At 39.7% G+C, this 26,627-nt stretch overlaps 1 protein-coding gene across 1 annotated transcript in view; it reads left to right on the top strand.

Moving 5' to 3' along the window:
* Positions 1 to 26,627, top strand: part of myo10 (myosin X) — a 150,520-nt gene that overhangs the window by 38,531 nt on the left and 85,362 nt on the right. The window contains exons 2-3 of the mRNA XM_044368176.1: positions 7,235 to 7,333; positions 21,770 to 21,928. Coding sequence (XP_044224111.1) covers positions 7,235 to 7,333; positions 21,770 to 21,928 — 258 coding nt within the window. The remainder of the gene's footprint in view (positions 1 to 7,234; positions 7,334 to 21,769; positions 21,929 to 26,627) is intronic.

The raw sequence follows: 26,627 nt of genomic DNA, 5'->3' as shown, positions 1-26,627 counted from the left end.
TTGAGTGAAGCACCGTGATGTGCATGTGGGGCTTGTACAAACAAGAAGCTCATAATCTGTTCCACACGGCTGCTGATCTGCAGGTGGGGGGAACTTTTCCATGAAGACAAGATAGGTGAAGACGTGGGACAGTTTTTTAATGATGAAAATACAGCATCAAAGATACATACAGTCTAAACAAAGTACAGTATGAAGATGAAGAACAACCTGTATGATGGTACATATGAGGAAGAGATGCCAAATACCTAAAGCGTCTTTCTGATTGACGTGTCTGTTGTTAGGACCAGTAGTTAAATCCCAAACCAGTTTCTTCACAATCTGTTCCTAGATGATGTTGCATCACCTTTTTTGCTGAACAGTGTTTCTGTGAGGCAATGCTCAGTGAAAATGTAGTAAAAAGTCAGTTTTCCTCATACAGTTTCTCAATCAGTAGAAAATCCTCCATGTGTTGTATTATTTTCTACTGTGTGGATTTGTTGGAAGTAATTGCGTATTTTTTTTCATGTTTGCCCAATAGATAGAAAAACAATTCATTTCAATTTCAGCATCAGAAAGCTGTCCCTGAGGTTTTCTGTTCATATTCCAATCAGTGAGCAGACTGCTGTGCTGTGAGAGTAAAATCTGCACACAACGTCAGTTTAAAAGTTTGTTAGCATTCTACAACTACAGCTCCCATGATCCTTTGCCTCTGGCACACTGTCAAATACTCATTTGTGTAGCTGTGTCCACCGGCTATGTAACCGCTTGAACTTCTCTTGAACTTTACGCATAAAGCTTTGATCCAAACTGTATTTTTCTGCCTTAAGTCTATTTTTTTTTTCCTTGTGTATTATTTGGCGCCTTTTTAGACTGTGAGACAACAACAATACTGTGTCACATCGTGCACATGCACACGCCTTTAATCAAATCTTGGTCACAAAAACGCAGCAAAGTCACAAACTTCTTTTTTGTTTCACCTCCATCGTTTTGTGTGTTTTCTCCCTCAACTTTAATCAAAAACTGCACTTATGAAACGTTGCACCAGACAATGTATTTGGTGTCATTTCATATCGTATTGTGATTAGTTTGTTGGTAGCAGCAGTCACATTGTGAGAATTTCTGACAATGCAAGAATTTTGTCTCAGCCGTCAGTAGACCAGTCTCATTGAGATCTAGGTTACTGTTTGGAGTTGACGACCAAAGATCTCACCACATTTCTCTCACCATTGTCAACTTTTGTCTCGGACAGCAGATGATCACAGTGTAAGCGGCCTTTCAAGCTGTGAGCGTCTGAGTCCACAGCAGAACAGATCCGCTGTCACACTGACAAGAGGACTGCAGCTGTTGCCGTTGTGCCGCTTTAGCTGCGCGGCTGGTGTAGACGAGGTTAAAGTTCACGACATGGCGACATGGTCTTCAGACTCTCGGTAGAAAACTGGACCGGACTTCTGCTGCCTCGCGAGATCGTTCCAAACACTACTGCGTGATTTCTTCATAAACTTCAACCTGAAGTCTGCAGAATACAGACAAACAGTACCAGTTGTTTGCGTGATCTGTCAGAGAACCAGCAGTTGTGTTGAGTCACAGTTTTATTGCACAAAAAAAAAAAAAAAACCCTCACAGGCTTTCCCATTGAAGGCTCTGATAGAGAGGATGGCTGTGGTCGAACACAACGCTGTTTGTTACACGAGGAGGAAGTGGAATCTCTCAAACGAGACAGCTGCTCATTCCCAACCCCGCTGGCGTACGAACGCTCCCAGCGCCGCAGATCCTCGTTCCCCCAGCTCCCCCCCCATCCCGGCGTCCCGCAGAGAGAGCATTAGCCACACATGTCGAGGTTACGCAGGGAAAATACACGCAGGGGAAGGGTCACTGCCTCGGGTTTGGCTCCCAGAGCTTTCAGGGCGGGAGGTTTGTGTTGGTGTTTTGGTTCTGGCTGGGAGGAGGTGTCAGGACGGAGATAAAGGCCAGAAAAGAGCATCTCTCTCTCTCTCTCTCTCTCTCTGTGGACGATTGGCACATGTGGATGTCATGCAGCGGTGGGCTAGCAGACCTTAAATCTTTATGGATCTGAATGAAATAAAAACCACATTTTTTATAGACTGTATGAGGTTAGGGTTCAATATCAACCCAGAGAAGCATGAAAAACTGCTTTGAGCTGATCTCAAAAAGCTCCCATGGTCCTGATTTTACAAAACGATAAAGGTAGCAGCTCTGGAAGACTTCTCCGCTTTGATTTGGGGTCTTTATTTGAGTTTTAGTGTTGGTGCACTCTGTCCTATCAACATCTATAATCCTTGTCAAAATACTTCCTAGAACATGATGTCTGCCCTCAGAAAATGATTGCTGACATAACAGAGAACCCAAAACATCAGGGTATAAGCAAGCCCAACACGTCTCCTCGCTAAATCCAAACAATTTCGATGGAATGAAATGAACGTTAAGTTTCAAATTAACAACACTTAGAATCTTGATTTTTTTTAATTTCCCCCAAATATAAGTACCTACACTGACGTCGGCCTTCGACTCCGCTCTGCGAGATAGTTTACTCAGGTTTAACTGGAACGAGAGGCTCAGAGGTCTTACTGGTGCAACAGCTGGACCTTGATCCACAGCTCCCAGTCCCACATCGAGACTCTTTTTCCCAGCTCGTGTGTTGACATTAGCTCGGCCGAGGCCCCCCGCTCTCCTTTCATGTCTCTGCTTCAGTAGAAAATCCGTGTAACAGCAGGCAGCAGTGGATTATGTTTTTTATTTTTCGTACTTGATTGAAAAGTTTGTGTTTAGGGGGTTTCATGACGTCTTTGGGTTTTTTTTTTTTGTGTGATTCCTTGGTGGTCGCTGAATTTCTAGAATATTATAGGATTTGTTTTTTGTGCGCAGAGAAAGTTATGTCAAATAAAGTTGTTAAATGCTTTGATTTGTTTATGATGGAAAGGTGATTTCACAGACATCTTTCAAGCTTCTGATGAAGGTTTATAGTTAGTTTGATGTCTCAGAAACATCTAGACAACAGATTTCAATCATATTAGATGGAACGTTTGGCTGTTGAGCCACAGAACGAGCTCTTTACTTTTGGCTCGTAACGTCTGAAACTGCTCAGCAGACGTAGAAATACAAAATATTTTTTTCTTTGGAGAGATAAGCCAAGATTTCTTGCACATTTCATTTTATTTTCACCGAATTTGCCATTTGGACGCACCCAAAAAAAGACTTACTCAGTAGTTTTTTGTTGTTTTCGTGTAATTGGTTGCCAAAGTCTTAATAATAAGAGTGTACTATAGCATAACATAAACTGCCATAACTCATTAACACATTGTGCAGTTGCAACCAAATTTAACTCATTTGTGCACTTATGATCTTTGTGCAATCCTGTAAAATTTCATGGCATTATGTATAAAGGTAACGGCAACATGATGACTTTAAATAACTTCATCTTTGTCAAAGCTCTTATATGCTCTGGTGAGGCTTTCTTTTAAAAATCAAGGCCACCAGCAGCCAGTCAGTATAATCGTGACTTCTAGCGCTGATTAAAAGTTTCTCTGTTGTTGTTGTTTCTAATTTCCTCCATCTTTTTTCCATCTATTAACAGATTTATGCACCTTGTGTCTCTTCAGTCCATCGGAAAGCAAAAACAAGATCTTTGATGTTCAGAGTTCAGGCAATCAGTGGTGATGAATGAGGGAGAGGAGGTGATGCAGAGGCCCAGTTTAGAAATAGGCTAGTAGCTCTGTGGGTCAAAGTGTGTGTGTGTGTGTGTGTGTGTGTGTGTGTGTGTGTGTGTGAGAGAGAGAGAGAGTGTGTGAGGGGAGGGGAGAAGGAGTGGATTAAGGGAGGAAAGAGGGGAAAGCACAGTAAGATAGTGTGGTGCCTCTTTCTCTCCCTTCAGCAGAGAGGGGGCGGGCGGCACACGCTGCACACAAAGAACATGTGTGTGTGTGTGTGTGTGTGTGTGTGTGTGTGTGTGTGTGTGTGTGTGTTGGGGGGGGGGGTCTTTGGTAGTGAAAGAGCCTTGAAAAGTGTGCCAGAGGGAGGAGGGAGGGAGAGACCCTTCTTTCTCCTCCTCCTCCTCCTCCTCCTCTGCTGCTCCCCACCCAAACTTGATGCGAGCGTCAGATTCCTCTAGTCGTGCACATCAGGAATGTCCATATGGTCTCGGCTGGTAAACAGCACACGCCTTCCCATTGTGCACGTTACAATAGAACATCTTCCTTTGTTTGCCTCCTTTTTTTTTTTTTTGTAGCATCAAAGAGCCAGACATCAGCCTCTGTCAACATCACAGAAGTTTTTTGTGTATTTCTGTCTGATTTACTTGTGAAAATGTTTTATTATATTTAACATTTTTTTAAAAGAATAATCACCTGAAAAGACCAACTGACTCTCAAGACTTCCTGTAATTCTTTAAGAGCATCTCACAAATATAAAAGGCTCAATAATTTCCTGAAACTGCACTGCGAAAGTTACAGAAGCAGAAGAAAATAGTTCTTATTTGGGGCGGGGGGGGGGGGGACTATTTTCAGCGGCGGATGAATCCACTTTTGCTGATCTAGTGAGTATTTCTGGCAGCGGGACGGTGATTGTAGGGTCGAGTCCAGATGAACTACAGCGAGTGTGTTCATGGTGATGAAGGAACTTGTTACCCGCAGCAGCGATGTGACTCACTGATGTGCTTTTAATAGTTTTTATTGGACAACAACGGAGGTCTACCACGCAGAGGAACAAGATATTATTGTTGGGTTTTTATTTGTTTTTGTGGGATTTATTGGCAAGAAGAAAAGTCTATAATATCACCAGACTCATCTTTTTTTTTTTTTTATAAAGTAACCTCATTGCAAGAGAAAACAGAGCAGAGGAACAGACAGACAGTAAACATACAACAAACATAGTTCATAGCATATGTAAAAACGGCATCAGAGACAGTTATAGACATCTCTAAAGGCGTTCAAAGTTGTACGTTTAAGATCATCTTGTGGGATGAAGAATCCAAGTTGTAAAATGTTTTATTATTCATTTTCGTTTAAAAAGATTCAGAGTACTGGAAGCAAGTCTTTCCGAGTTCAGTATTTACCTGTGGGACATTGTCTGGCTTGAGATCCGGACTGATGAACAGCGGCTTTAAAATTTGAGTTTGTTTTGTTGCTCCATTTGTCGTTGCTAAAACACGAACACGCAGTTCTTTAAAGCCTGAACAGAAGAAGAAGAAGAAGCGTAGTCAGCCTTGTGATGCTGTCCACGGTTTTTGGTTTTACAGGTGATCTGAATAAAGTGCAGAAATGGCGCCAAGTATATTAACAAAGTCAAGAAAGACCAGTAGTTTCTATGTCTGGCTGTGTTTTGTGTGTGAGACGAAGCCAACGCTGTCCTGGGATCAAACGATGACTTCCTTTATGAGTTTCCTCTGAGCGTCAGATTTATCTCTCCCCGGGAGATCGCGGGAGACTGTTTGAATCGTGCAGTTTTCCTCTTCAGAGAGGACAGCGGAGGGTTTAGAACAACACACGGCCCCCCCCCCCCCCTCCGCCTGATCCAGTGCTGACACTGCAGACCTGAGCTTTACCCTGCATGTGTGTGTGTGTGTGTGTGTGTGCGTGCTTTACTCTAAATCCATTCATACGCCGACTTTTTTTCCCCAGCCAGGTGCCCCCTCTCTCTCTCTCTCTCTCTCTCTCTCTCTCCGCCCCACCAGTACGACTCAGTCGGAATGAGAGCTTGTGGGTCAAAGGTCGCTCATATGCCCGGTTCACAAAGAGGAGGGGGGCTTTCTGTTCCGTGCGTCCCACAAAAGCGCAGCGTTTGTTTTTCCCATTAGCATTAGCCTGTCACGCTAATGAACAGTGGCACATGTGGCTATGCGATTAAGAGGGAATCCACTTCGAGGCCCCCCCCTTGCCCCCCCAGTCATATTTCAACAAGGGGAGCTTTGCAGAGTTTGGCGCTGCTAGTCTGAATCTTCTTTGTAAAGGTCAAAATCTTCTGAATACCATCAAATAACCTTTTTAAAAAGTCGGAAAAGGGGATAAATGGAATTATTTTGATGCTATGGTCACATCCAAAACCAAAAATTATGAAAAGACTAAGAGATGAACCACCAAACATACAGTAAAACTTCCTAAATTCCCCAAATTCTCTGCTAATTCTCCATGAACAAAGCAGAATGGGAAGACTGTAGTGATTAAATAACCAGCTGTAAGCTGTGGGGGGTGGGGGTGGGGGGGGGGCTGTGGCAACCAGCAGCAGTAAATTGGACAGGTCAACAGGTATAAAAGTGTTTTTCTGACTCCGCTCTGCTGACGGTCAATAAACATGCAGCTTTACTGGCCTCCTGCTGCAGGTAGAGACTTCTGAAACCCAACACGTCTTCTGGATAGCTGAGTCCCTCCTATTGGCCGGAGAAAGGTTGATGCTGTGGTAACGCCATGGCAACGCTATGGAAGTTAATACAGCTTCCTGTCGAAAGCGAGCCTTCTTCAGACCTCGTGACATTTAAGAAAGTACAAAAAAAAGTACTAAATTATATCCAGTTTGTAAAAATAGATTGAGTTTACATGTTTTAAAGAAGCAGAAGCCGTCGAAAGGTTTTCTTCATAGTTTTAACATCCAACAAACTTTAAGATTTACACAGTTAATTTTTGCATGTCAGAAGCTTCAATAAATATTATAAGTATTTTAATTTAGTTGCTTTTCTTGTCCTCTGGGTTCTGCTTTTCATGAAGGCCTCCTTTATCGAGGCTAAACTGGTGAAACTGGTTAGCTTCTCTGTCAGTTTGCTGCTTGTATCGATACATTGATGAGCTTCTATTAAAAATTAATCATTTATATTAATAATTTGCTTCTATTGATAATGTATAGTAATAATTTTGGTGATGATTTTGACTGTCTGGGGCTTGTTTCTTCTGTGTTGGAGGACTCTGTAGAAGCTAAAACCAAAGACAATAATGATTTTTTAAGGTCATAAGAAAAACAGACGTCTGGGTTAAAACTACATCTGTGTTTTTTTATATCTTGGTTACTTTAAACAGATTCTTTTGGAAGCATTTCATACCTCAAAGTGTAGTTTTTTTTACTACTGTTTTTAACCTGATATCTAGATGCCTTTGACCTGCAAATCACCAAAGTCAACAGATGCTCAGTCTCACTTTGAGATGTGTTTCCCACCCTGAAGCTCTTCTGTCTACACTGTTGACTTTGGATTAACATTCATGAGTTGTGGGTTGACTTCAGTAATTAAACAGATTTTTTTTTTCTTCCTCTGCAGGGCGACCGGGTGTGGTTACGGGAGGATGAGCAGTACCTCCCCAGCACCGTGTCCTCTTGCTCTGGAGGTGTTGTTGTCTTTGCCACAGATTATGGCCAGGTAAGACCTACGAAACTCTGCTGTATAACTCCTTATTTTACTCCCAGTGTTCATGCTGCTTTCTGACTGGTCCCTCTGAAAACACATAACTTTCCTTGTTAAAGCAATTTCATCCCATCAGAACCTTCATCCTTCCTTTTCAGCACTTTTCAACCTTTCCAAAGAACCGTTTACACAAACTTTTTCCTCCATTTTCATCTGCATGGACTTAATAGTGCTGAACATTGCATCAACATATATACAACATCACTCAAGCTGCATGTATTGTTGCTAATTCAAATATTGGGACCATGTTTTTGATGTTTAAATTGCAACTTAACTAAATTTGCGAATTGTTTTAATGTAATAAAGCAGAAAAACAACCAGTTGCACAACAGTAAATAACAAAAAACAACATTTTTTGTTGTCAAGTAAATTTTATTTGTATAGCCCAATACCTGGAGAGGTTAGAGATGGAAAAACTCCCTAAAAAAACCTTTTAACCGGGAAAAAGTGAAAGAAACATCAGGAAGAGCAACATCCTCCTCCAGGATGGACAGACAGAGAATAATGTAGATGTTGTGTGTGCAGAATAGACCAGATAGCAAAGTTCCAGACATACAGCATGGAAAATTATATATAGATTGATAACATATAGGAAGGATCTGATTGGGAGGATGTTGTGTAACTTCCAGGTGCCTGAAACATGTGACCTTCCTCGGATTCAGTGGAATTCAGTCGAAAATAACTTTTAGTCCATAACATAATTGATTAAATTCATTTCACTCTCCTTACAGTGAGAGTTCCCGTCTTTCCCAACTCTCTTCTGACAGATTTTTTTTTTTTTACTTCAACCTCCAAGAGAGCAAAGGCTTAAAGAGGTCTGCTCATAATTTGGGATCAGCTCAAGATTGGGCAAATCCCCCTAAACCCCATATGGTTCAGCATTACCTCTTTGATCCATGTGTTGTCAAAACAGAGGATACAGAGGAGGTGAAGGGCATGTCTAACAGCGGTCACAGTGGGGTGTTTCTGTGTGTTTTTTGGGTTAGTTATTAAAAATTAAAGATGGATATAGGGAGTTTTTGAGGTTAGGGTTGAATGAAAATGTTCCTCTGTAAGGTGTTAAACTCCACACAGGTTGACTGTCTGTTAAGTGTGATGAGGACAAAGAGAGGTGTGTGTGTGTGTGTGTGTGTGTGTGTGTCTTCACACAGCGAGTGTCTTTTGCTTTTGAAGCTTTTGCTTTGACTCCAAACACTCAATCGATCACGTGGGAGACGGAGAGGATGACCAGCATCGTGTCGGGTCCACACACACACACACACACACACAAACACACACAGCACGAGGGTTATATATGTACAGCTCTGTTATCAGCTGGTTTACGACTCCTTTGTCACACTGAAAGGACACTTTAGATGTGAGTTTGTTTAGAGGTGTCGAGTCACACTTCGGTTATATTGCTACTGAAGCTATTCAATGGAAAGTAGCTTTTAGATCCTATAAAGATGCTAAATTCTGAGTGATAAAGACACCAGTTGTCGACTTTGGCGCTCGTAAGTGATAGTATCAGAGAAGAAGTTGTGGCAGACCACAGTCCAGTCCAGTCCAGTTCAGGCTCCGTCCTGGGTTTTTTGATAGTGGTGGGAATAGTTGTGCTGAGCTGAGCCGTGACCGACCACAGCCACTGCTGGCTCAGTACGAGTGTTTTTCCACTGTATAGCATAGCATGGCAACATTAAAATAAGTTGTTTGGTAGGTGTGCTGGTTTGCAGAAAACAGGGACATCATCTGTCTGTGTTTTCCAAAACTGTTACAAATCACAGTTAAAAATAATGTTTTATGATGTGATATGGTTAAGGTCGGGTTACGTTAAGGCACAAATACTGTCTGTGGGAAAACGTTACATGAATCCTGACCAAAAAGTGGGTCAGGGACTCTCTAAGGATGTGTTTTGACATGAAAATATCCTTTTTTGGGATGTTGCAGAATTCAGAAATGTGCTTAATGTGTGAAATCTGCACATACTTTATCATCAAGTCTGAAATGAAGCTTATATTTGTGTTTACTTTGCAAACCGCCACCTATTCTCCCATTGAAAAAAAAAATCAGGCCAACGAACAATAACCTGTGTGCCATTGGGGTGGGATTTACTCTCCGCTACCCTCCTGTGCTGACAGCTTTAACAAAGACTTCCCGTGTGGACGGTGAGCAGCCAGAGGGTCACTACCAGAGGACGGCCAGTAAATGATGTGAGCCGCTGAGGGATTTAGGGTCATGTTGAGCCGACGTATTGTCCAGAAGATTTACTGGCAGATTAAGACATTCTTATCTCCTGGCTGCTACTCGCTCAGAGAGTCTGCTGGTCACTGAGGATAATGACCCTGCACACCAGTTTACAGCTTCAACTGGGAGGATGTTTGGTGCTGTTGTGTAGAGCTGATTGAGCACTTCAGGTGATTGACATCTAGCACCACCGTGAGGTTTTGGGTTTTTTTTTTTTTTTTAGCTAAATAGCTCAACAACTTTTGGATGGATTGTCATGAAATTTAGGTTCAGGTTCCCCTCAGGATATATTCAAATAACTGTCTAATAACATCTGACTGACTTTTCATGTGTGTGTAATGCAGTTTCCATCAGACACAGCTGTATTAGCTGTCGACTGTCGGCCTCGTTGAAACAAACAGACCTGGACACACGTTGTCCTTAATTAAGTTCTCTTAATTAAATAAAATAAAATAATTTTCTTCTCTTTATTTCTCCTCTCTTGTCTCTTTATGTCTTGTCTTTTGTTTCTTCTTTTAGTCTTCCTATCCTTTTGTCTTTCTTCTTCTATTGTCTCTTTTTTTTTGTCTCCCATTAAATAATTTTCCTCTCCTCCTTTGTCTGTTTTCTTCCTTTTGTCTTCTTATCTTTTCTTTTTGTCTCTTTTCTTCTCTTATTTTTGTCTCTAATCACAAAATAGTTTATTCTTCTTTTCTGTTTAGTCTTAATTTGCCTCCCTATTCTTTCGTAGTCGCTTCTCTTCTTTCTTCTTCTCTTCTCTCTTCTTTTGTCTTATTTTCATCCTTTTGTTTCTCCTTTTTAATATGTTACTCCTCTTATTTTTGTCTCTAATCATTAAATAATTTTATTCTTCTTTCCTGTTTTGTCGTGTTTCTTCCTTTTGTCTCTTCTTCTTTGTTGTCTCTTCTTTTTGTCTGTTTTTTAAAATCTTTTTTCCTCTCGCCTTTTCATTGTCTTGTTCAATCTTTTTTTGTGTGTCACCTTCTCTTACCTCGTCTCTTTGTCTCTCATGTTCTCCTCTTGTTTGATAGTTTCTCACTTTTTTCTTTTCTTTTATTCTGTTCTGTCTTTGTCTCTTCTTCTTAAGGTCTTTCTTGTCTTTTCGTCGTATCTCTCGTCTCCTCTGTTCAATTTAAGTCTTAATTTTCTTCTCATATCTTGTAAACAATGTTAATAACATCATTGATAATCATGTATTCATAAATGATGTTTGTTATTAATCCAGATGGACTGAAAGATTTCAATTTTCACTGTCACAGTCCATCGGTTTAAGAGCTTTAGGAGTATTAGTAGTATTAGCTGCTTAAAATCGATTTTACTCCAAGCAACGAACTACAACAAGACGAGTGTTTGGATAGAAAGAGCGGGATGAAGAAGAAAAGACACAGGTTCAGTTCCTGAAGCAGACTTTATATTTAGTTTGTTCCCCCGAGCAAGACGCTGAACTCCAGCTGCTCAGTGTGTGTGAGCTGCTCTGGGAGAGTCATGAACTCGTGATGTAAATAAGTGTGTTTGCAGGCATTCACGTACAGTAAAATATGTGTGTTTTCATATGAGCTTTGTGCATTTATCTCGTATGAGTGTCTGTTGTGTGTGTGTGTGTGTGCAGTCATGTGTGGAAATGTGTTCTTGTTTGTTAGTGTGTGCACTTGGTCACACATGCAATTATGATCTTTGTTATTTTGTGTGTTTGTGAGTATTATGTGTGTGTTGTCATTCAGATATTTATATGCATTGGTAGGTGAGTGTGTGTGTGCATGTTTTTATTACCTCATCGGGACCTTTTCAGATATAAACACTGACCTTGTTGGGACCTTGATGTAGACCACAGCCTGGTCCTAATGAGGTCCTGGTTAAGGTTTGGGTTTGAGGTGAATGAATGGAAGTCAACACAGTGTCTTAACAAGAATAGTTGAGCAAACTTGTGTGTGTTTCTGCCGGCCGTCTGTTCAGTGTAACAGGAGACGGACATCACCTGTTCAGCTTCACAGCAGATGTTGCTCTTTATGAGGGAAGGCAGTGCCGACCAATCACTGATGAGCACCATCACTATAAGCCCCACCCACTGCAGTGTGTGTGTGTGTGTGTGTGTGTGTGTGTAGTTTATATTCTCATTACCAATAGTTTACACTGTATGTGTCTCTGAGTGTGTTGGTTTATGTGCTCTTTATGTTAAAATATGTTAACGTATATTTATTATATATTTATATCTATTTCTATATGTATGTATGTTAAGGTGGGAATTTACCATATTGGCCCAAATTTTTGGAGAAAGACTTTTTGAAGATATGACACACTTTCACACTCGTTTCCCTTAGATACTAATAATCCAATCAGAAGAGAGTCCTGCATCCTTGAAGTGTTTTTCTCCCGTAAAAGTGAAATTTCCATTAAAGCAGAAACATCTGTGTAGCCTGTCTATCAGTCTCACACTCACACCGTCTCCTGTCAGGCTGTTAGATGTCGTCAAAATTATTTTATTTTTCAGACGGTCTTTGTGTGTTTTTGAGCTCCTCGTCATGTCTGACATCAGTAATTATTGACTACTAGACAGATAATTGAGTCTGTCAGTCGGTCTGTTTCTGCAGTAAAGACGTCATCTATCATCCTGGTGACCCCCTGATGTCAACTCTGGACCACCATCCAGCCAAAATGTCAAATCATATCATGATACAGCATCGATTCTCAAACAGTGGGCCTTTACTTACCTCTATTTGAGACCGTTATAATGTAGAAAGGCCTGTTTCATAAGTATATTTTATCATATTTTCTGCAGAAACCTCCCTGTTTACTTTTTCTTTTGTTTCTGTTGCTTTTTTTTTTCTTCATTATAATCTCCTCTGAGTCCCGTTATATACTCACCACTGAACTGTGTTTTTATTCACAAATCCCTTCTGGTTCTAGTTTGCATCTACATTTCTATCATTTGTGTAAAGCTCCTGTAAATAAAACTCAACACTCTCTGCAGATGTTTCACATTTAAAGGCCTTCCAGCAGCTCTTAGGGGCATAATCCTGGGAGGGATGTTATTATTATGAAACATAAAAAAAACACTGGAACTGATTGGAATTAAAGAGCGTGTGAGGATGTGGAGTCACGTATTTGCTAAATCTATGAAATCTCATGAGCACAATCTAATTTTTTCAAAAACTAAACATTTTGTGCTGAGCAAGACTCTAAGAATTGATCATGAAACACTTGATTATGGTGTTTAATACAGCCTTGAGAGGGTAATATGTCTGCTTATGTACAATACGGGTGTGTTTTTATGGGGTTTTTTTTAATATGTGAGAGTTAATTTCGTTGGGGGTCGCAGAGTTCCTCTTGTCTTGATCGGGTTTCAGTGTTTTTGACAGTGCAGACAGTCTCCTCCTCCTGAGCTGACTGCAGGACAATGCAGCGGGAGATGAATGGTGATTCAAATAGCAGCTGCTTCTTTTGAAGATGATGATGTTGTGGAGAAGAGGAGGAGGGGGGTAGGATGGTTACCTGTTCAACCCTCTGATGGAAAGAGCGAGGGGCAGTCGGAGGAGAGGGGGGGGGGGGGGCGGTGAGAGGGCTCAGTTTTCCCTCCTAACAACACATAATGAACAGTTTCATTCCTCCTGCTCTGACAAAACTGATCGCTGGCATGAAAAGTCTCTAGTTGTTATTAAATCTCAACGAGGCGATTAGCTCCCTGGAGCTTTTTCAGTTCTCCTCTGAAAGAACCGCTAACCTACCTGGAGGAATTCCATCAGTCTGGGTTTTCAGACTGGTCCAAGTGCTGTTTTCTGAGGCTACAAGGATATGATTGTGCGGCAACAATGACCCTTAATGAGGACAAATTTAATGCTAGTTCACACTGAAAATATTTTCAAGAAGATTACAAGAATTTTTAAGCCAAGTTAAGGTCATTTATGCCCCTCAAAATCACAAGTTTGTCCCAATCTGCAGCAGCAAACAGTCATTTAAAGGGGACCTATCTTTCTTTTTGTGATTTTTCATGCTGCTTTACAATACCAGTCAAAAGTTTGGACATTCCTGCCTACTCCCTTTAATGAGAAAGTGTGTGTTAGATGTCTATGTAAAGCATCAAAGGTGAATGTAGGATATGTAAAATTGCTGCCTGCAAGACAAAAGCCAGGGCTTACGCTTTGTTTGCAGAGTTACCTCTACTTCCCCATCGAACTGACATCATGTTATATATTGACATCATTGTTTGTGGATGCCTACAAATGGCCATCTGTTGTTAGTCTTTGGTTGTTCATGTTGTTCACTTCCATATTTCGAGTAGAAAACAAGCAAACAAAAAAAAGAAGTGAAAATCCTGCTACTATAGTTTTGTTTACGTAGTGTCTGGAGTCAGAGGAAGCTTCTTGTGAAGCTGACCAATCAGGACAGAGTGGGCTCATTGGGAGGGGGGGGCCTTAAAGAGACAGGAGCTAAAACTGAACTGAGGGGGCTGCGTAAAGGGCCAGTTTAAGATAAATAAGGAGTTTTTAACTGTAAATCCTGCGAAGATATTCAGGTATAAACAGGTACAAACTAGTATTTTAGTGTAATGTAATATTAGTAATGGACAACTTCACTGCAAAGGTACGGTAGCAGTCGTCTAAAATCCATATTAGTTGACTCCTTCCTTTGTCGTCTAATTGCTGAACATAAATGAGAATTCACTTTCCAGATCCTTTAAAGTAAGAACAACAAACTTTATCCTGACTGATCCAAGAACAGAGCCTGTTGATCCGTAAGTACATCAGTGACTCCCCTCCTCCTCCTCCTCCTCCTCCTCTTCAGTGACGCTGTCTAATGGCTTTGTTTCATAGAGATTTACTCCTGTTAGCATCTGTCGCTAGGCTTAGCACCCGGGCCTCATGGCTTTGTTTTCTGGACGTTGGACCCTCCTCATCTCCACAAAGACAACTGGACCAATTAGAAACCTAATTAGATTGAAATCCGCAGACAACCTGTCCTCTGTTGAAGGCCTGCTGTGGCGGAGGTTTTATGCTACTGACACTGTCCATGACCAGAAGAAACAGGAAGACAGATAGCATCCATGTTTAGTGTACTTTTGAGCTGGGCCCCTTGGTTCCAGCGACAGCTTGTATTTGTCTCTTTCCTGTTTCTACATGACAATGTCCCCATGACCAAACCAGCTCCATTAAGGAAATGGTTCTCCCAGTTTGGTGTGAAAGAACTTGCCTGGCCTGCTCAAGTTGCCATGAGTGGATATTGTAGGAAAACTAATAGAAAACATTGACAGAAGGCAGTTTTCAGATATGACCAATAGAAACATTTCCTTATGTTGATTAAAAACTCAAATACGGTGGCATTTCTTTTTTGATAACATGTATTTAGCAATGCTAATTAGGTAAACATAATGTTGGGTTTTTTTCGTGAAGAAAAATTCTTGAATTAGATGATTTATCCATCTTATTTAGAGTTTTTCTTTTTTTAATCACTTGATTGAAGTAACAACTTGAACCAAGTCCAAGTGTCTAGGACCAGCTGAGCAGGTGAAGTGATCAGACAGGTGTAATGTGTGTTTACAGCAGCTGACTGTCCTCACCAGGACTTTAGGACTGACTGCACGTGTCTGATTGTTGACTGTAAACGGTGTTTACATTGAACTAGTTTAACAAGTCAATTATCTCCCTTTTAACTGTTTTCCTCCCAGTGGATGTAACTCGTTTCCTGAAGCAGATAGGTCCAATATTCAGGTTAGAATAACAGAGGACATTACAAGAACACAAAATGTTATGATGACCAGGGATATATAAACTTTAAACTTTTTTATTCTCAGGCATATCCAGTATTTGGTTCAAATCCAGTTGTTAACACCTGGACAGACAGACAGCAGTAATAAACCCATCAGGGTTGCGAACACAGCCTTGATGACACCCTGCGGAAAAGCCTCGATCACATTTCGTGCGTCTGAAAGATGTTTCTGTGATGTTCGGTTTCCCCTAAAGCGTCACTGAGGCTGGAATGTGAGAAATGAGGCCTGGCAGGATGCTGGGTTGGGTGGGAGGGTTGGGGGGGTGGAAGGGGTGGAGGGGGTGGAGGGGGGATTATGGGTGTTAATGTGTATGTGTGTGTGCGTGTTGTGTGGAGGTCAGATGTGATTGACTCTTCAGACAGAGACTCGCTGTCTTCAGGAAAAGTCGCCCCGAGCTGCTCGGTCACAGCGGGTCATCGACCAGCCGCAAACAATCCCTGAGTTCAGCGTGTGTCTTTGTGTGTGTGTGTGTGTGTGTGTGTGTGTGTGTGTGTACATTTCAAACATTTCGCTGATGGTCTTAGTTTTATATATATATATATAGTTACTTAGTTTTGTTATGATTTGGTGCTATATAAATATAACTATAGTTATCTCAGGGCACTTTTTACATAGAGCAGGTCTAGACTGTAGTCTTTAATTTACAGAGACCCAACAATTCCTCCATGAGCAAGCACTTGGCGACAGCGGCGAGGAAAAACTCCCCTTTAACGGGAAGAAACCTCAAGCAGAACTGGGCTTAAGGTGGGCGACCATCTGCCTTGAGTGGTTGGGTTGAGAGAGAAGAAGGAGGGGGAGAGAGACATGGAGAAGCATAATCAATGATAATAATAATAATGATAACAGAGATATGAGTAATAGCAATAAAACAAAATAATACATCCTCAGTCTTACAGTCTTAAAGTCTTAAAGTGTTTTAATTGAGATTTTCCATGTTTCCATCTGTCTTCTTTGTCTGTACGTGTTCACTCAGTGAGAACTTTATGAGGAACACCTGCAACCCAATACAACAGCTCTGCCATAAATTATACTTTTATGAAGCTTATGCATTTTCAGTTTTGGTTGACATTATCAGAAAGGTGATAATTCTTCTCTATGTTTATTACCGAGGTAGTTGTAGTGGGTGGTGGTGGTGGTGTACTGGAGTGCATTAATGGGTTGGACAAAATATTTGAAACACCTTTTGATATAATGAAGTGCTCGTTGAGTGTATGTTCAGGCCTATATTTGTTCACATTATCACTGTAGTTGAAGAAAGAACATTGTAAAGTTGATGACAAATGAAAATTCAAAGATTAAATACTGATAAGAAATGTTTGTGGTACATTTGTTCCCACAAAGTTAAACTGATATCTTATAAGCTACAGGCCACAATGCTTAAAATTATTACATTTATGTCCCAACTGAGTAAAAAGTTCATAAACCTGACCATCACTGTTTTCTCGCAACCTGTGACATTATTTGGCTTTAAAGGATAAATGTGCTTAACAGCAACTCATTAACCTACACGTATAGTTTTAACCATTAACTCTACTACAAAAGTAACTGATGTCATGATCTCAGCAATGAAGGATGTGTATGAAAACCAGAAGCATAAAAAGGTTAGAAAGCAGTGAAATACATAATGGACCTGTGTGTTCATATTCTTTGTGGTGTTGCTGTTTGTGGAAAAGGCTGAGACAGCAGCGGGTTTGGCTTCTCTCCCTTTTCCACCCAGAAGCTGATGTGGTTCAAGTCTAACAGTGTAAAATAACAGCTACTGCCAAAGAGCCCTAAATGCTCTCTGACAATGAGGACATTTTACATCTTCTGTGTCACTTCAAGGGAGGAAAATTACTCCAAAAATATGGATTAACTGAAGTTTGATGTCTGTTTTAGAGATGCATCTTCTTCTGTCGATGCTGTTTTCTGTCATTCAGACCACCCTGTGTTATTTAGAGCACATCTCCTTCAGCGTCTTTACTTCAGACTGCAGACCTCCTGCAGAGCGATGATGACTGAGGTCTGCTCCTAATTAACCTCACTGACTCTTCCTTTTCACTACTAGACCATCCTGTGGTTGAAAAAGTTGGCTTATCTTGCTCCTTTAGGTAGCTGATGTTACTGAGCATGTTAAAGTCAAGATTTGGAGAATTTTTATTTTGTTTTGTGTCCATATTCTTTGCTCAGTGTTCATTATTGTTGCAGTTTATCAAAGTGTGAGTGGGAGTGTGGTATCTGTCTTGAGTTTCGAGTGTTCTTTTGTATTAGTTTCTCTATTTTGTGTGTAGTTTAGAGGTGAAAAAGTGAATAATTTGAGTTCTTTTACATGAAAATTGTCAATTTCCATGAGGGCCAGTAGCTGAAAAGAAAATATCCCCTTATAGTTGCTTTGATCTAAAACTACCAGCATCTATAGAACTAAATTATTGGACTGGATTTCTCTGCAATCTAAAAACAGGCTCAGAAATTGCAGGAAATTTAAACATTGTACCATTAACATTTCTTTAACCCTTTAACCCATCGCCCCCTCCAAGCAGAGATGTCATGCTGTCAGCTTTTTTGGTTTACAATGCATAAGTTAATGTTCACACCAAACCAAGTTGTTAGCATTTATTATTTGCTTTGGCTTCTATATTTATGATCAAACTGACCCCCTATCAGTAGGTATCCAGCATTATATGACACTTATAAACACTATATTGCATTTAACAGCAATATTAAACAAGAAAATGTTAGCAGGAAGGCTTTAAACTCCTCAGGGGTAACGTTAGCTGGTTAGCTAGCAGCACTGTTGATTATTATGTCCATCCCCTGTTTTGTGCGACGCATTTCAGTGCAGTAAATTCAAAGACACAACAAACTAATGCTAGTGTTAATTACTTGTGTCTCCTCAAGTATCTCCAGTGTCTCAAGTTGCTTCAAGACGTTTTTATTTCTTCCTGTAACCGTCAGAGTAATCTCAGTGGATGAACTTTACCTTCTATTTGATACTGATGTTTAAGATGTGACTTCTGTAAGATGTTTAGACTGAAGCTCCTTGTCGCTGACCTCAGATTTTTACAGAGGCTTGAAGGCCAGACCCTGAATTCCTCCACCCTAAAACATGTCAGCACAAAACAAAAATCTGAAAAATTGCTTTTCTGGTTCGATTTGAGCCGTTAATTTGGTTTTTCTTTCAGTTTAACTGGTCAAAACATTGAAGACATCCAGATATTTACAACAGAAAGCGGTATCCATGGCGATATACAGCGTCAGTGTAAAAGTATCTGAGGATTGAGTCATCTTTTTAATCGGTTATCACTAGTTTTGACTTGTCTGTAAGCCAAACACTAAACAGGGAGCTCAGCCTCGTCCTTGGACACAGATGATAAGCAGCCTTGTTTTTTTTTTTTTTTTTTTTTTTTTTTTTTTTTTTACCAGCTCAGGGTCGTATTTACCTCAGCTACCTGCCATATGTCACCTCTGCAGAAGGTAACATGTACTATGAACTGTGGAGGATGTTTACATATGCAGGTACATGTACAGACAGGTACATGTTCTGCCTACAGTTAATGCTGCTTTCTGCAATCCAGAGAAGTAAAGTATGTAGTTTTACTCAAGATCAGTAAAGATTCTGGTACTTTTACATGAGTGTTTACATTTTTTGAGACTTTTCCTCCATCGCATTTCAGAAGGAACAAGAAACAACACTTATGAAGTCAGAAAATCAGCAATCAAATGACAAATTGGGTTAAAAACAATTAGAAGCAGTTAAACATATAATCAATATGTTTTAAAATGTATATATTATAAAATTGTATAATGAATCTTTATTATTTCCAAATAGAAAGAAACAATAGATTCAGAGTTAACATCCAACATGATATGAATTGTCTGCTGTTAGCTTGTTTTAGCTCAATCACAGAATGTTTCTTTTTAGACGTTATCTAAAACATTTTAGATGATTTAAAACTGTCCTTAACTTTATTTTGTTCTCTCTAGTTGCTTCTTTGGTTCCTCTTTTCCTTCCTCTTTCTAGTTTGAAAGAATTGCTGACCTTTCTCACTTCATTCTCTTCCTTGTTCCTTCCTACTTAATCTTTCTTTCTTCTGCGCCTCCTCATTTCCTAATTTTCTTATTCTTCTACTTCCCTTTTTCCTTCATTTTCTTCCCCTCAAATTGGACATGTGACATGTTAACTCAACAACAAAACTTAGTTCTTTAACTTTGGATACTAAAAACTTTGTTACAGCTTGTTTTCTTTTACTTTACTCATAAATAACTCCTTCCATGACTGACCAACAGCTTTATTTCACCTCCCTCTGGCTTCTCAGTGGTGTAAATTTCATGGCCTGTTTTTAATCTATCTCTTTTTTTTGAAACATTTACCTTAAATATTTAACAAACATTCCTGGAAGACAGGTGCTCTCTTTCAGTTTCTAGCTAGAGGACTCTGTCTCTCTCTCTCTAACCTCCAGGCTTTCGTTTCACACTTCACAATCCTCCAGTAACACGAGATAAAATATGTCAGTTAGGATAAGTCCCGCTGTAAATCATACAGCTAAACTGTTTGACCAGCCGGTCACCTGAGAGAGGCTGTCGGCATCAACAGATCAGGTGCTTGACTTTATGATTCCTGTCAAAACGTCAGCACCGAGCCGTAAATCACATCATCTGCCTCCGAGCTGTGAGGAGATGGAGACTGAAAACTCATCAATCTGATGATCTGATGAAGAAAAATTACAGTTTAAATAATTTTAACATCTGAAATATCTGCTTATTCTTCACTAACTACAGTCTGTCTTAATGTTTGCTGTCTTGGTCCATTTTCTCCTCTCAGCTGTTTTCTATTATCGTCATTCCTGCGGCCTAAAACTATGCGTTGCGAATGGTTGTAATGTTTGCTATGTGATCTTGGAATGTATTTAGTGCGTGCTGTTCATCCCTGATAAAAACGTCAGGAAAATAACTGAAGGAAATTCATCCTGGTACAGTTGTTCATTAAGTAGAAGTCTGAGGAATGTGAGGATGTGTCATATAAAATCTTTTCTCAGGGTTTCTAGAAGTTTAAGTTCTTTTTTTCATGAGTCTATGAAAAGTTGTTGTGGTCTCTCTCGGTCGTAAACGAGCCAAACAGAGAGAGAGAAAGCTGAATCTGAAATAAAAAGATGTAAAACTTGTGGTAAAGAACTTGCAGCTGGATGTCCACGTTTGGCCTGCAGCTCCTGAACAAATGACCCACGACAGGGCTGGGCTTTAACAGGAAGTCGACACGGATCAACTCCTAACAACACTTCAGGAAACTGCCCTGGTGTGAGGTTGAATGTTTACCCGTGAATTTAAAAATGATTATTTCTTGGGAAATATATCACTCTTAAACACTCGGAAACACTTAGGGAAACACTTGAGGTTAAAGTTAATTTTACCCCTAAAAGTACACAAGTTTTCAGTATAACCTCATACCAGTATAGACCTGTGTAATAAAGATGGCGGTAGCGAGGTGTGACGTCATCCATTGGTTTGCATTGGAGCCAGTTTGAAGCCCAGAGATGCTGCTTATGGTCGGCGCCATCTTTTCTGTTTGGAGCCAGGACTTTCAAAATAAGGAGTGCATGATGTTGCCTTTCACGCTCTGGAAACACGTCCTGCTACCTCGGACCGTAGCTAATGCTAGCATACTGGTAAAACCGAGCGCTGCACACTTTGGCTAGCGTTAGCTACTTTAGCTAAACTGTGCCAACACCTACACGGCAGACATCAAAGCTACTGTGCGTCTTCAAATCTTATTAACGGAGCAATAATTTCCAGAATGACCACCAGCACACTTATTAGAGGACCTGAAGTTAGTGATTAAGACCACAATGACTCCTTGAAAAAAAATGCTTTTAGCTTTTTGAACGGGAGTCAGTTGGAGCATCTAGCGGCCGTCAGCGGCACTTAGTGGCCACTTGCTCTGTCGACTGATTTAGGGATGGTCTGCATGTCTAATTAATAGTTTTTGTTTACAGATTTCGAACTAATTTCTCTCACATTTATTCTGTAAAGGTTTTGTCCGCAGTTGAACTTTAAGCAGATGTTTTAAAGTGAAAAGTAACAAATGGAACAAACTGCTGCAGCTCCAAAGTTGATCTCGTTATTTAATTGTAATACCAGCAAGTCACGGTCAGACTTCACTTAACTATGGCAGCTGCACGATCGAGTTTCAGCTCATAATTCTTTCGTACGTCAACACACAGATGCATACAGACAGACTGTCCTTACAGGTATTTTTCTGGAGAAAAGGGAATAGATTTTGGCCAAGAATTCTTGGGAAACACTGAGATCACAGTTCCTGGTATTCAATAATATTCATGTTCTGTTACTTTGAAAAGAAAAAGCTTTAACTCACTCAATTATTTTTGACATGGCTCACATCTCTCCGTATATTTTCTTCTGTCTGTTTTCAGGTGTACACCTACAAGCAGAATGCTCTTACCAGGCAGAAGGTGCAGCCCATGCACCACAGCAGCATCAGAGGGGTGGAGGACATGGCGACCTTGGAGGACCTTCACGATGGCGCCATCATGCACAACCTCTTCCTGCGCTACCAACAGAGACACATCTATGTAAGTTTCCTGAAAGCTATAACACACTTGATGACCTTGATTCTCAGACTGACTGAAGCATCTTGGACAGTCTGTCATATTATTTTGTGAATGGTTCCAGCACTGTTGACGTGTTGGTCTTAAAATTTTGTTGGTTGTGCTCTTGTTGAGCATTTGTAGAACTTTGTGACTCAAAAAGAAGATTTAATTATCAGTTGGATATAGTGTAGGAAGAAAGATGATGAACCGGAAGAAGCTTTTACAACATCTTCAGTCTAGATCTGGGAAATATAAAGTGACATGAGATGTACCAATAATCATTTTTCAATACAGCTTTAATTTAATATTTTTTTTTAAGAGAAAACACAGGACGATTGGAAGGAATATAAAATACAAAAATAAATAGAAAATGGTCTAATTAGCTTTCTCCTCAATGACCTTAAAGTTTAAAGTCTTGAGTTAAATAGGCTCATTTAATGTCAAACATAGGTCACAACAAATGATTATTTTATCAATGAATCTGTCGATTATTTACTCAATTAGTCGTTAGGTCAGAAAGTGGTGGAAAATGCATCCATTGCTGTTTCCCAAAGCCCAAGATGCAACCTAAAACAACTGTCCACAACCAAAAAATATACAATTTACTATCATAGAAGACTAAAGGAACCAGAAAATATTCACATTGAGAAGCTGTAATCAGAGGATTTTACATTTCTCTTAAAAAAAAATGGCTCAAAACAGTTAATGGATTATCAAAATAATTGCAGATTAATTTCCCGTCAATGGACTAATTGTCTAAAACATCTGGTCTGAGTGTGGAGAGAACCTCTGGCATCAAAACCTCCCCAAAAACAAACCTGCTCCCAGTCTGTGGTATCAGCAGTCATGTTGACAGCTCCGTCTGTCAGGGTACACTGCCTTCTTCTAAAAGCTCTATGCAGTAATCTGCCATGAATGGCTGAAGTTACCCAATCATTACATAACAGCAGAGATAGCTGTCTAGACGCAGGCGGATAAGAGAAGGAGATGGATGGGTTAGACAACGGGCCAAGACGATGTAGAGAAACAAGGATGCGAAGGAAGTCGTGACCTTTCAAGTACAAGTCCAACAGTCAGAGCGTCTAACCGTTTTAACATGAGACGTTATGTGCCGACCTGTCATGGTATGCAGTGATTACAGTGATGCTCCCCGTGGATATCCTGTCAGAAGAAGTTTGACTCTCCGTCTCTGATTTATTACTGTTGAGCTCGAGGTTCTCTGGTGGGAATTTGACTGAAAGGTATTTTTTACTATGTTGACTTTAATAAACATTGTACATGTACGAACACACAGCAGGTTATTCACGACTGTTTTTCCAGAAATATAAACCAGTTTGAGTGCTTTTTTTCAGTTTTGGGTTATTTTCTGTACACAGAAAACTCTTTTTAGAATATTTTAGATGATTTTTAATAATTTTTCTTTTGGAATAAACATTTTAACCCATAGAGTTAAGTCTTTCTAGGCATTGATTGCACTTTTCTTCAATACATCTGGATTATAATCTGGTATATTATTTTGAAATTTGGAAATCTGTTCCTGTTCTGATTTTCAGATTTGCTCAAACTCACTTAAGTTTGATGCTGAATGTCTTAAAATGTGTCTGTAAAAGTGTTTTTGTTTAGCACTGAATCAATAGAAGTTGTAATAATAGTGAAAAAGTCATGAAAAATGTTTAATTATTTCATAATTTTATTTACAACTGATAGGCTGATCCACAAGACCAACAAATACAATTAAAAAAACTGAAGGAAAAAACTAAATTATGAAGAAAAAGTGTTAAACAAAAAAATTATAAAAGGGAAAAATGAATAATAAAACAAAATATATTAAAAAATGAAAGAAAAATGAAAAGAAATAGGTGAAAAAAGGCATCTATAAATAAATAAAAAACATAAATCTAAAACATAAATCTTTAGGAAAGTCTATTCTTATCAGAGACATAAAAAATGTGTTTATTTGCATGAACTTTCACTGTTTCTCAGTGTTTTTGAAGGATTTAAAGTATTACTGGAGCACAGCTTGTTTCGGATGTTTCCAGGACTACTGTGTTAACCAGGAGATGAAAAGCACAGGTGATAAAACCCCCAAAACAACTCCACAGATTTTCAGTCACTTGGAATCCAGGTTGTTAAACCTGGACGACGCTGAACGCAGAGCTTATTGTTTGGAAGCCAAGACCGACACATTGCCAAGTGAGAGGGAGGATGATTAGAGTTCGGGTTTGTTTGGTTTTGACGCTCGTTTTAGAAGCTGGTATTCCAGCGGCGGGCCTCAGTGGGAGTTTGGCGGGAGCTAACGGGGTCCTGGCTCGGCTCTGATAGAGGCCTCGTCGTCCAAGTTGTGAGACAGAACAGTTAAGAGCATGTTAGCTTTGGAGCAAAACCACACCAGTGAATCTGAAAATGTAAGAAACAACACTGTAGCTGTTTCTCTCTGTGTTTTATAGCTTAGTGTAATGTGACATGGGATCATTACGGCAACATGTGTTACTTCAACTGTAGCTGTGACTTCTGGCGTCGGATCCTTCAGAGTCAAAGTCTCTTCCACCAGTGCTTGAGACTCAAAATGTTTTATTATCATAGAGTCTCTTTCTTCAGTCTGTCTGAAGAGCTTTGAGTTTGAGTTTTGAGTGAGTGAGTAAGGCTCCAACTAACGGCTATTGATTAACCGATTAGTTATTTGGTCTATAAAATGTCAGAAAATGGTGAAAAATTTCAATCACTGTTTCCCAAAGCCCAAGATGACGTCCTCAACCCAAAGATATTCAGTTTACTGTCATTTAGGACTATAGAAACCAGAGAATTTGACATTTTATTCTTAAAGAAAGACTCCAAATGATTGATAATCAAAATATTTGGCAATTACAAGTAATCGGTTAATCGACTAATCGTTGCAGCTCTATAAGTGAGGATCTACTTCTGCACTGAACTAACATTTTAATACTCTGCCATTTAAAAAAAAAAAAAAATATTTTGTTAGCATTTAGCCACTGCAGCTCCCCTGGGGTTTGATAGAGTATTGATAGACTCGTGGGATATCTCTAATAGGATGATGTAATGTTATGGAGCAGTGTTTTATGAGTTGGTCCCTGTTTTGTTGTCATGTGTATGCACACATGAATGTTGGCAATGCATGTTCCTGCCAATGGTTTCATACTAATCCACTGATCTACTGTAATGTGCCAAGAAATGCAGCAATGCACCAACAGAGGCAATAAAGAAAACTGCAAAGTAGTAAACACGGATGCAGGGTTTAAAATACTTAAAAATCAGCTCTGCACATGTTTTACGAAGGAGGAAATGCATTCAGAGAAATGCATTGTTAGATCTCAAGGATGCAATGAAAATATAATTTTTCACAAGGCACCTTTTTGAGGTAGTTGTTAAGTGAGGTTTACAGTGATGCTTTCCTCTCCGTTTAGTGGTAGCTACACAAACACATAATCAGAATCAGCTTTATTGGCCGAATGTGTTTACGCATACCATTAATTTGACTGGTTTCCAGTGGCTGTGAATGTGCTCACACACACACAACAATCTTCAGAAATACACACGAGGACAACAAGCTGAACAAAGACATCACATATCACTATTATGTACAAGCAAAAATGGGTGAAAAATAGACACATACATATAGAAACAACAAGTGGATAATGACATACAATGTCTATATACAGGTGAAACTATTTCTATGAGATGTATACATGTTATATAACTAAAATAAATATATATAATTCTTAGGTACATAGTTATAAAAAACCTGTGTGGTTGTCAAGGGTTTCACACCTGAAATATAAGGGGTTAGTAGCAGTGGTGGTCAGAGCATTAGTCATAGTAAAAGTGGTACCAGCAGCAGTAGTGAAGATGAATTTATCATATTTATAGATTTATATCATAACTATATTGTGTCCTCATGCAGTGTTGTTGTACTAACATAGTTCAAGGTGTTTAATTCCACACTGTCCTGCTTTACACAGCGAGCTAATAAGCAAACAAAAGAGCTCTGTTGCCGCTGACCTCAGTCAGAATAAGAGAACCCGTGAACCTCTACTGTAGCTGTAGAAACAAAGGAGTATGTAGGACAAATAGCTCTCAGCCATTACTGTGTCGTTTGTACTTGTGGCCTAATGAACAAACCTGACCCAGCACTTTTCTCCAGCAAAACAAGCCGGCGACAAAGGCAGCCTTGTGCTTTCTGCACGCATTAGCCACAGTAACCTTTGACAAATGCCATCTCGTTACTTTAATCACATCTGAATGCTCTCGTATGGTCGAAATTATCCAATCAATTCATCACAGCTGCCCAGTCTCCACCCTGATGGGTTTTTTTTTTTTTTTTTGGCTAGAAACTGCAAAGAAGGAAAATTAGAAGGGAGGTTTTTGGGTTAAGTGGGGTTTGCAGTGAAGGCCAAAGAGACAACAACAACAACAGTCTCTGATACATCCAAATATCAGCAGCAACAGGTTAGGATGATATTACAAATGGTGGTTCAGGTGGTCTCAGGTAAGTTACAAATAAAAGATCACCAGCATTTGAAATGTTTTTAACATGTGAACATCAATCTGATACTCGAGGTCACAGCTTTCAATGACAGTTTATTCTCATTATTTACTAGCTAAAGGCTCATAACATGTAGAAATAAGCAGACATTTAAAGGTCATTTGAGTCAAGTACAAACTG

This window comes from Thunnus albacares, chromosome 12 (genome assembly GCF_914725855.1).
Source record: "Thunnus albacares chromosome 12, fThuAlb1.1, whole genome shotgun sequence".
Lineage (NCBI taxonomy): Eukaryota > Metazoa > Chordata > Actinopteri > Scombriformes > Scombridae > Thunnus > Thunnus albacares.
This window is presented reverse-complemented; position numbering and strand designations above follow the sequence as displayed.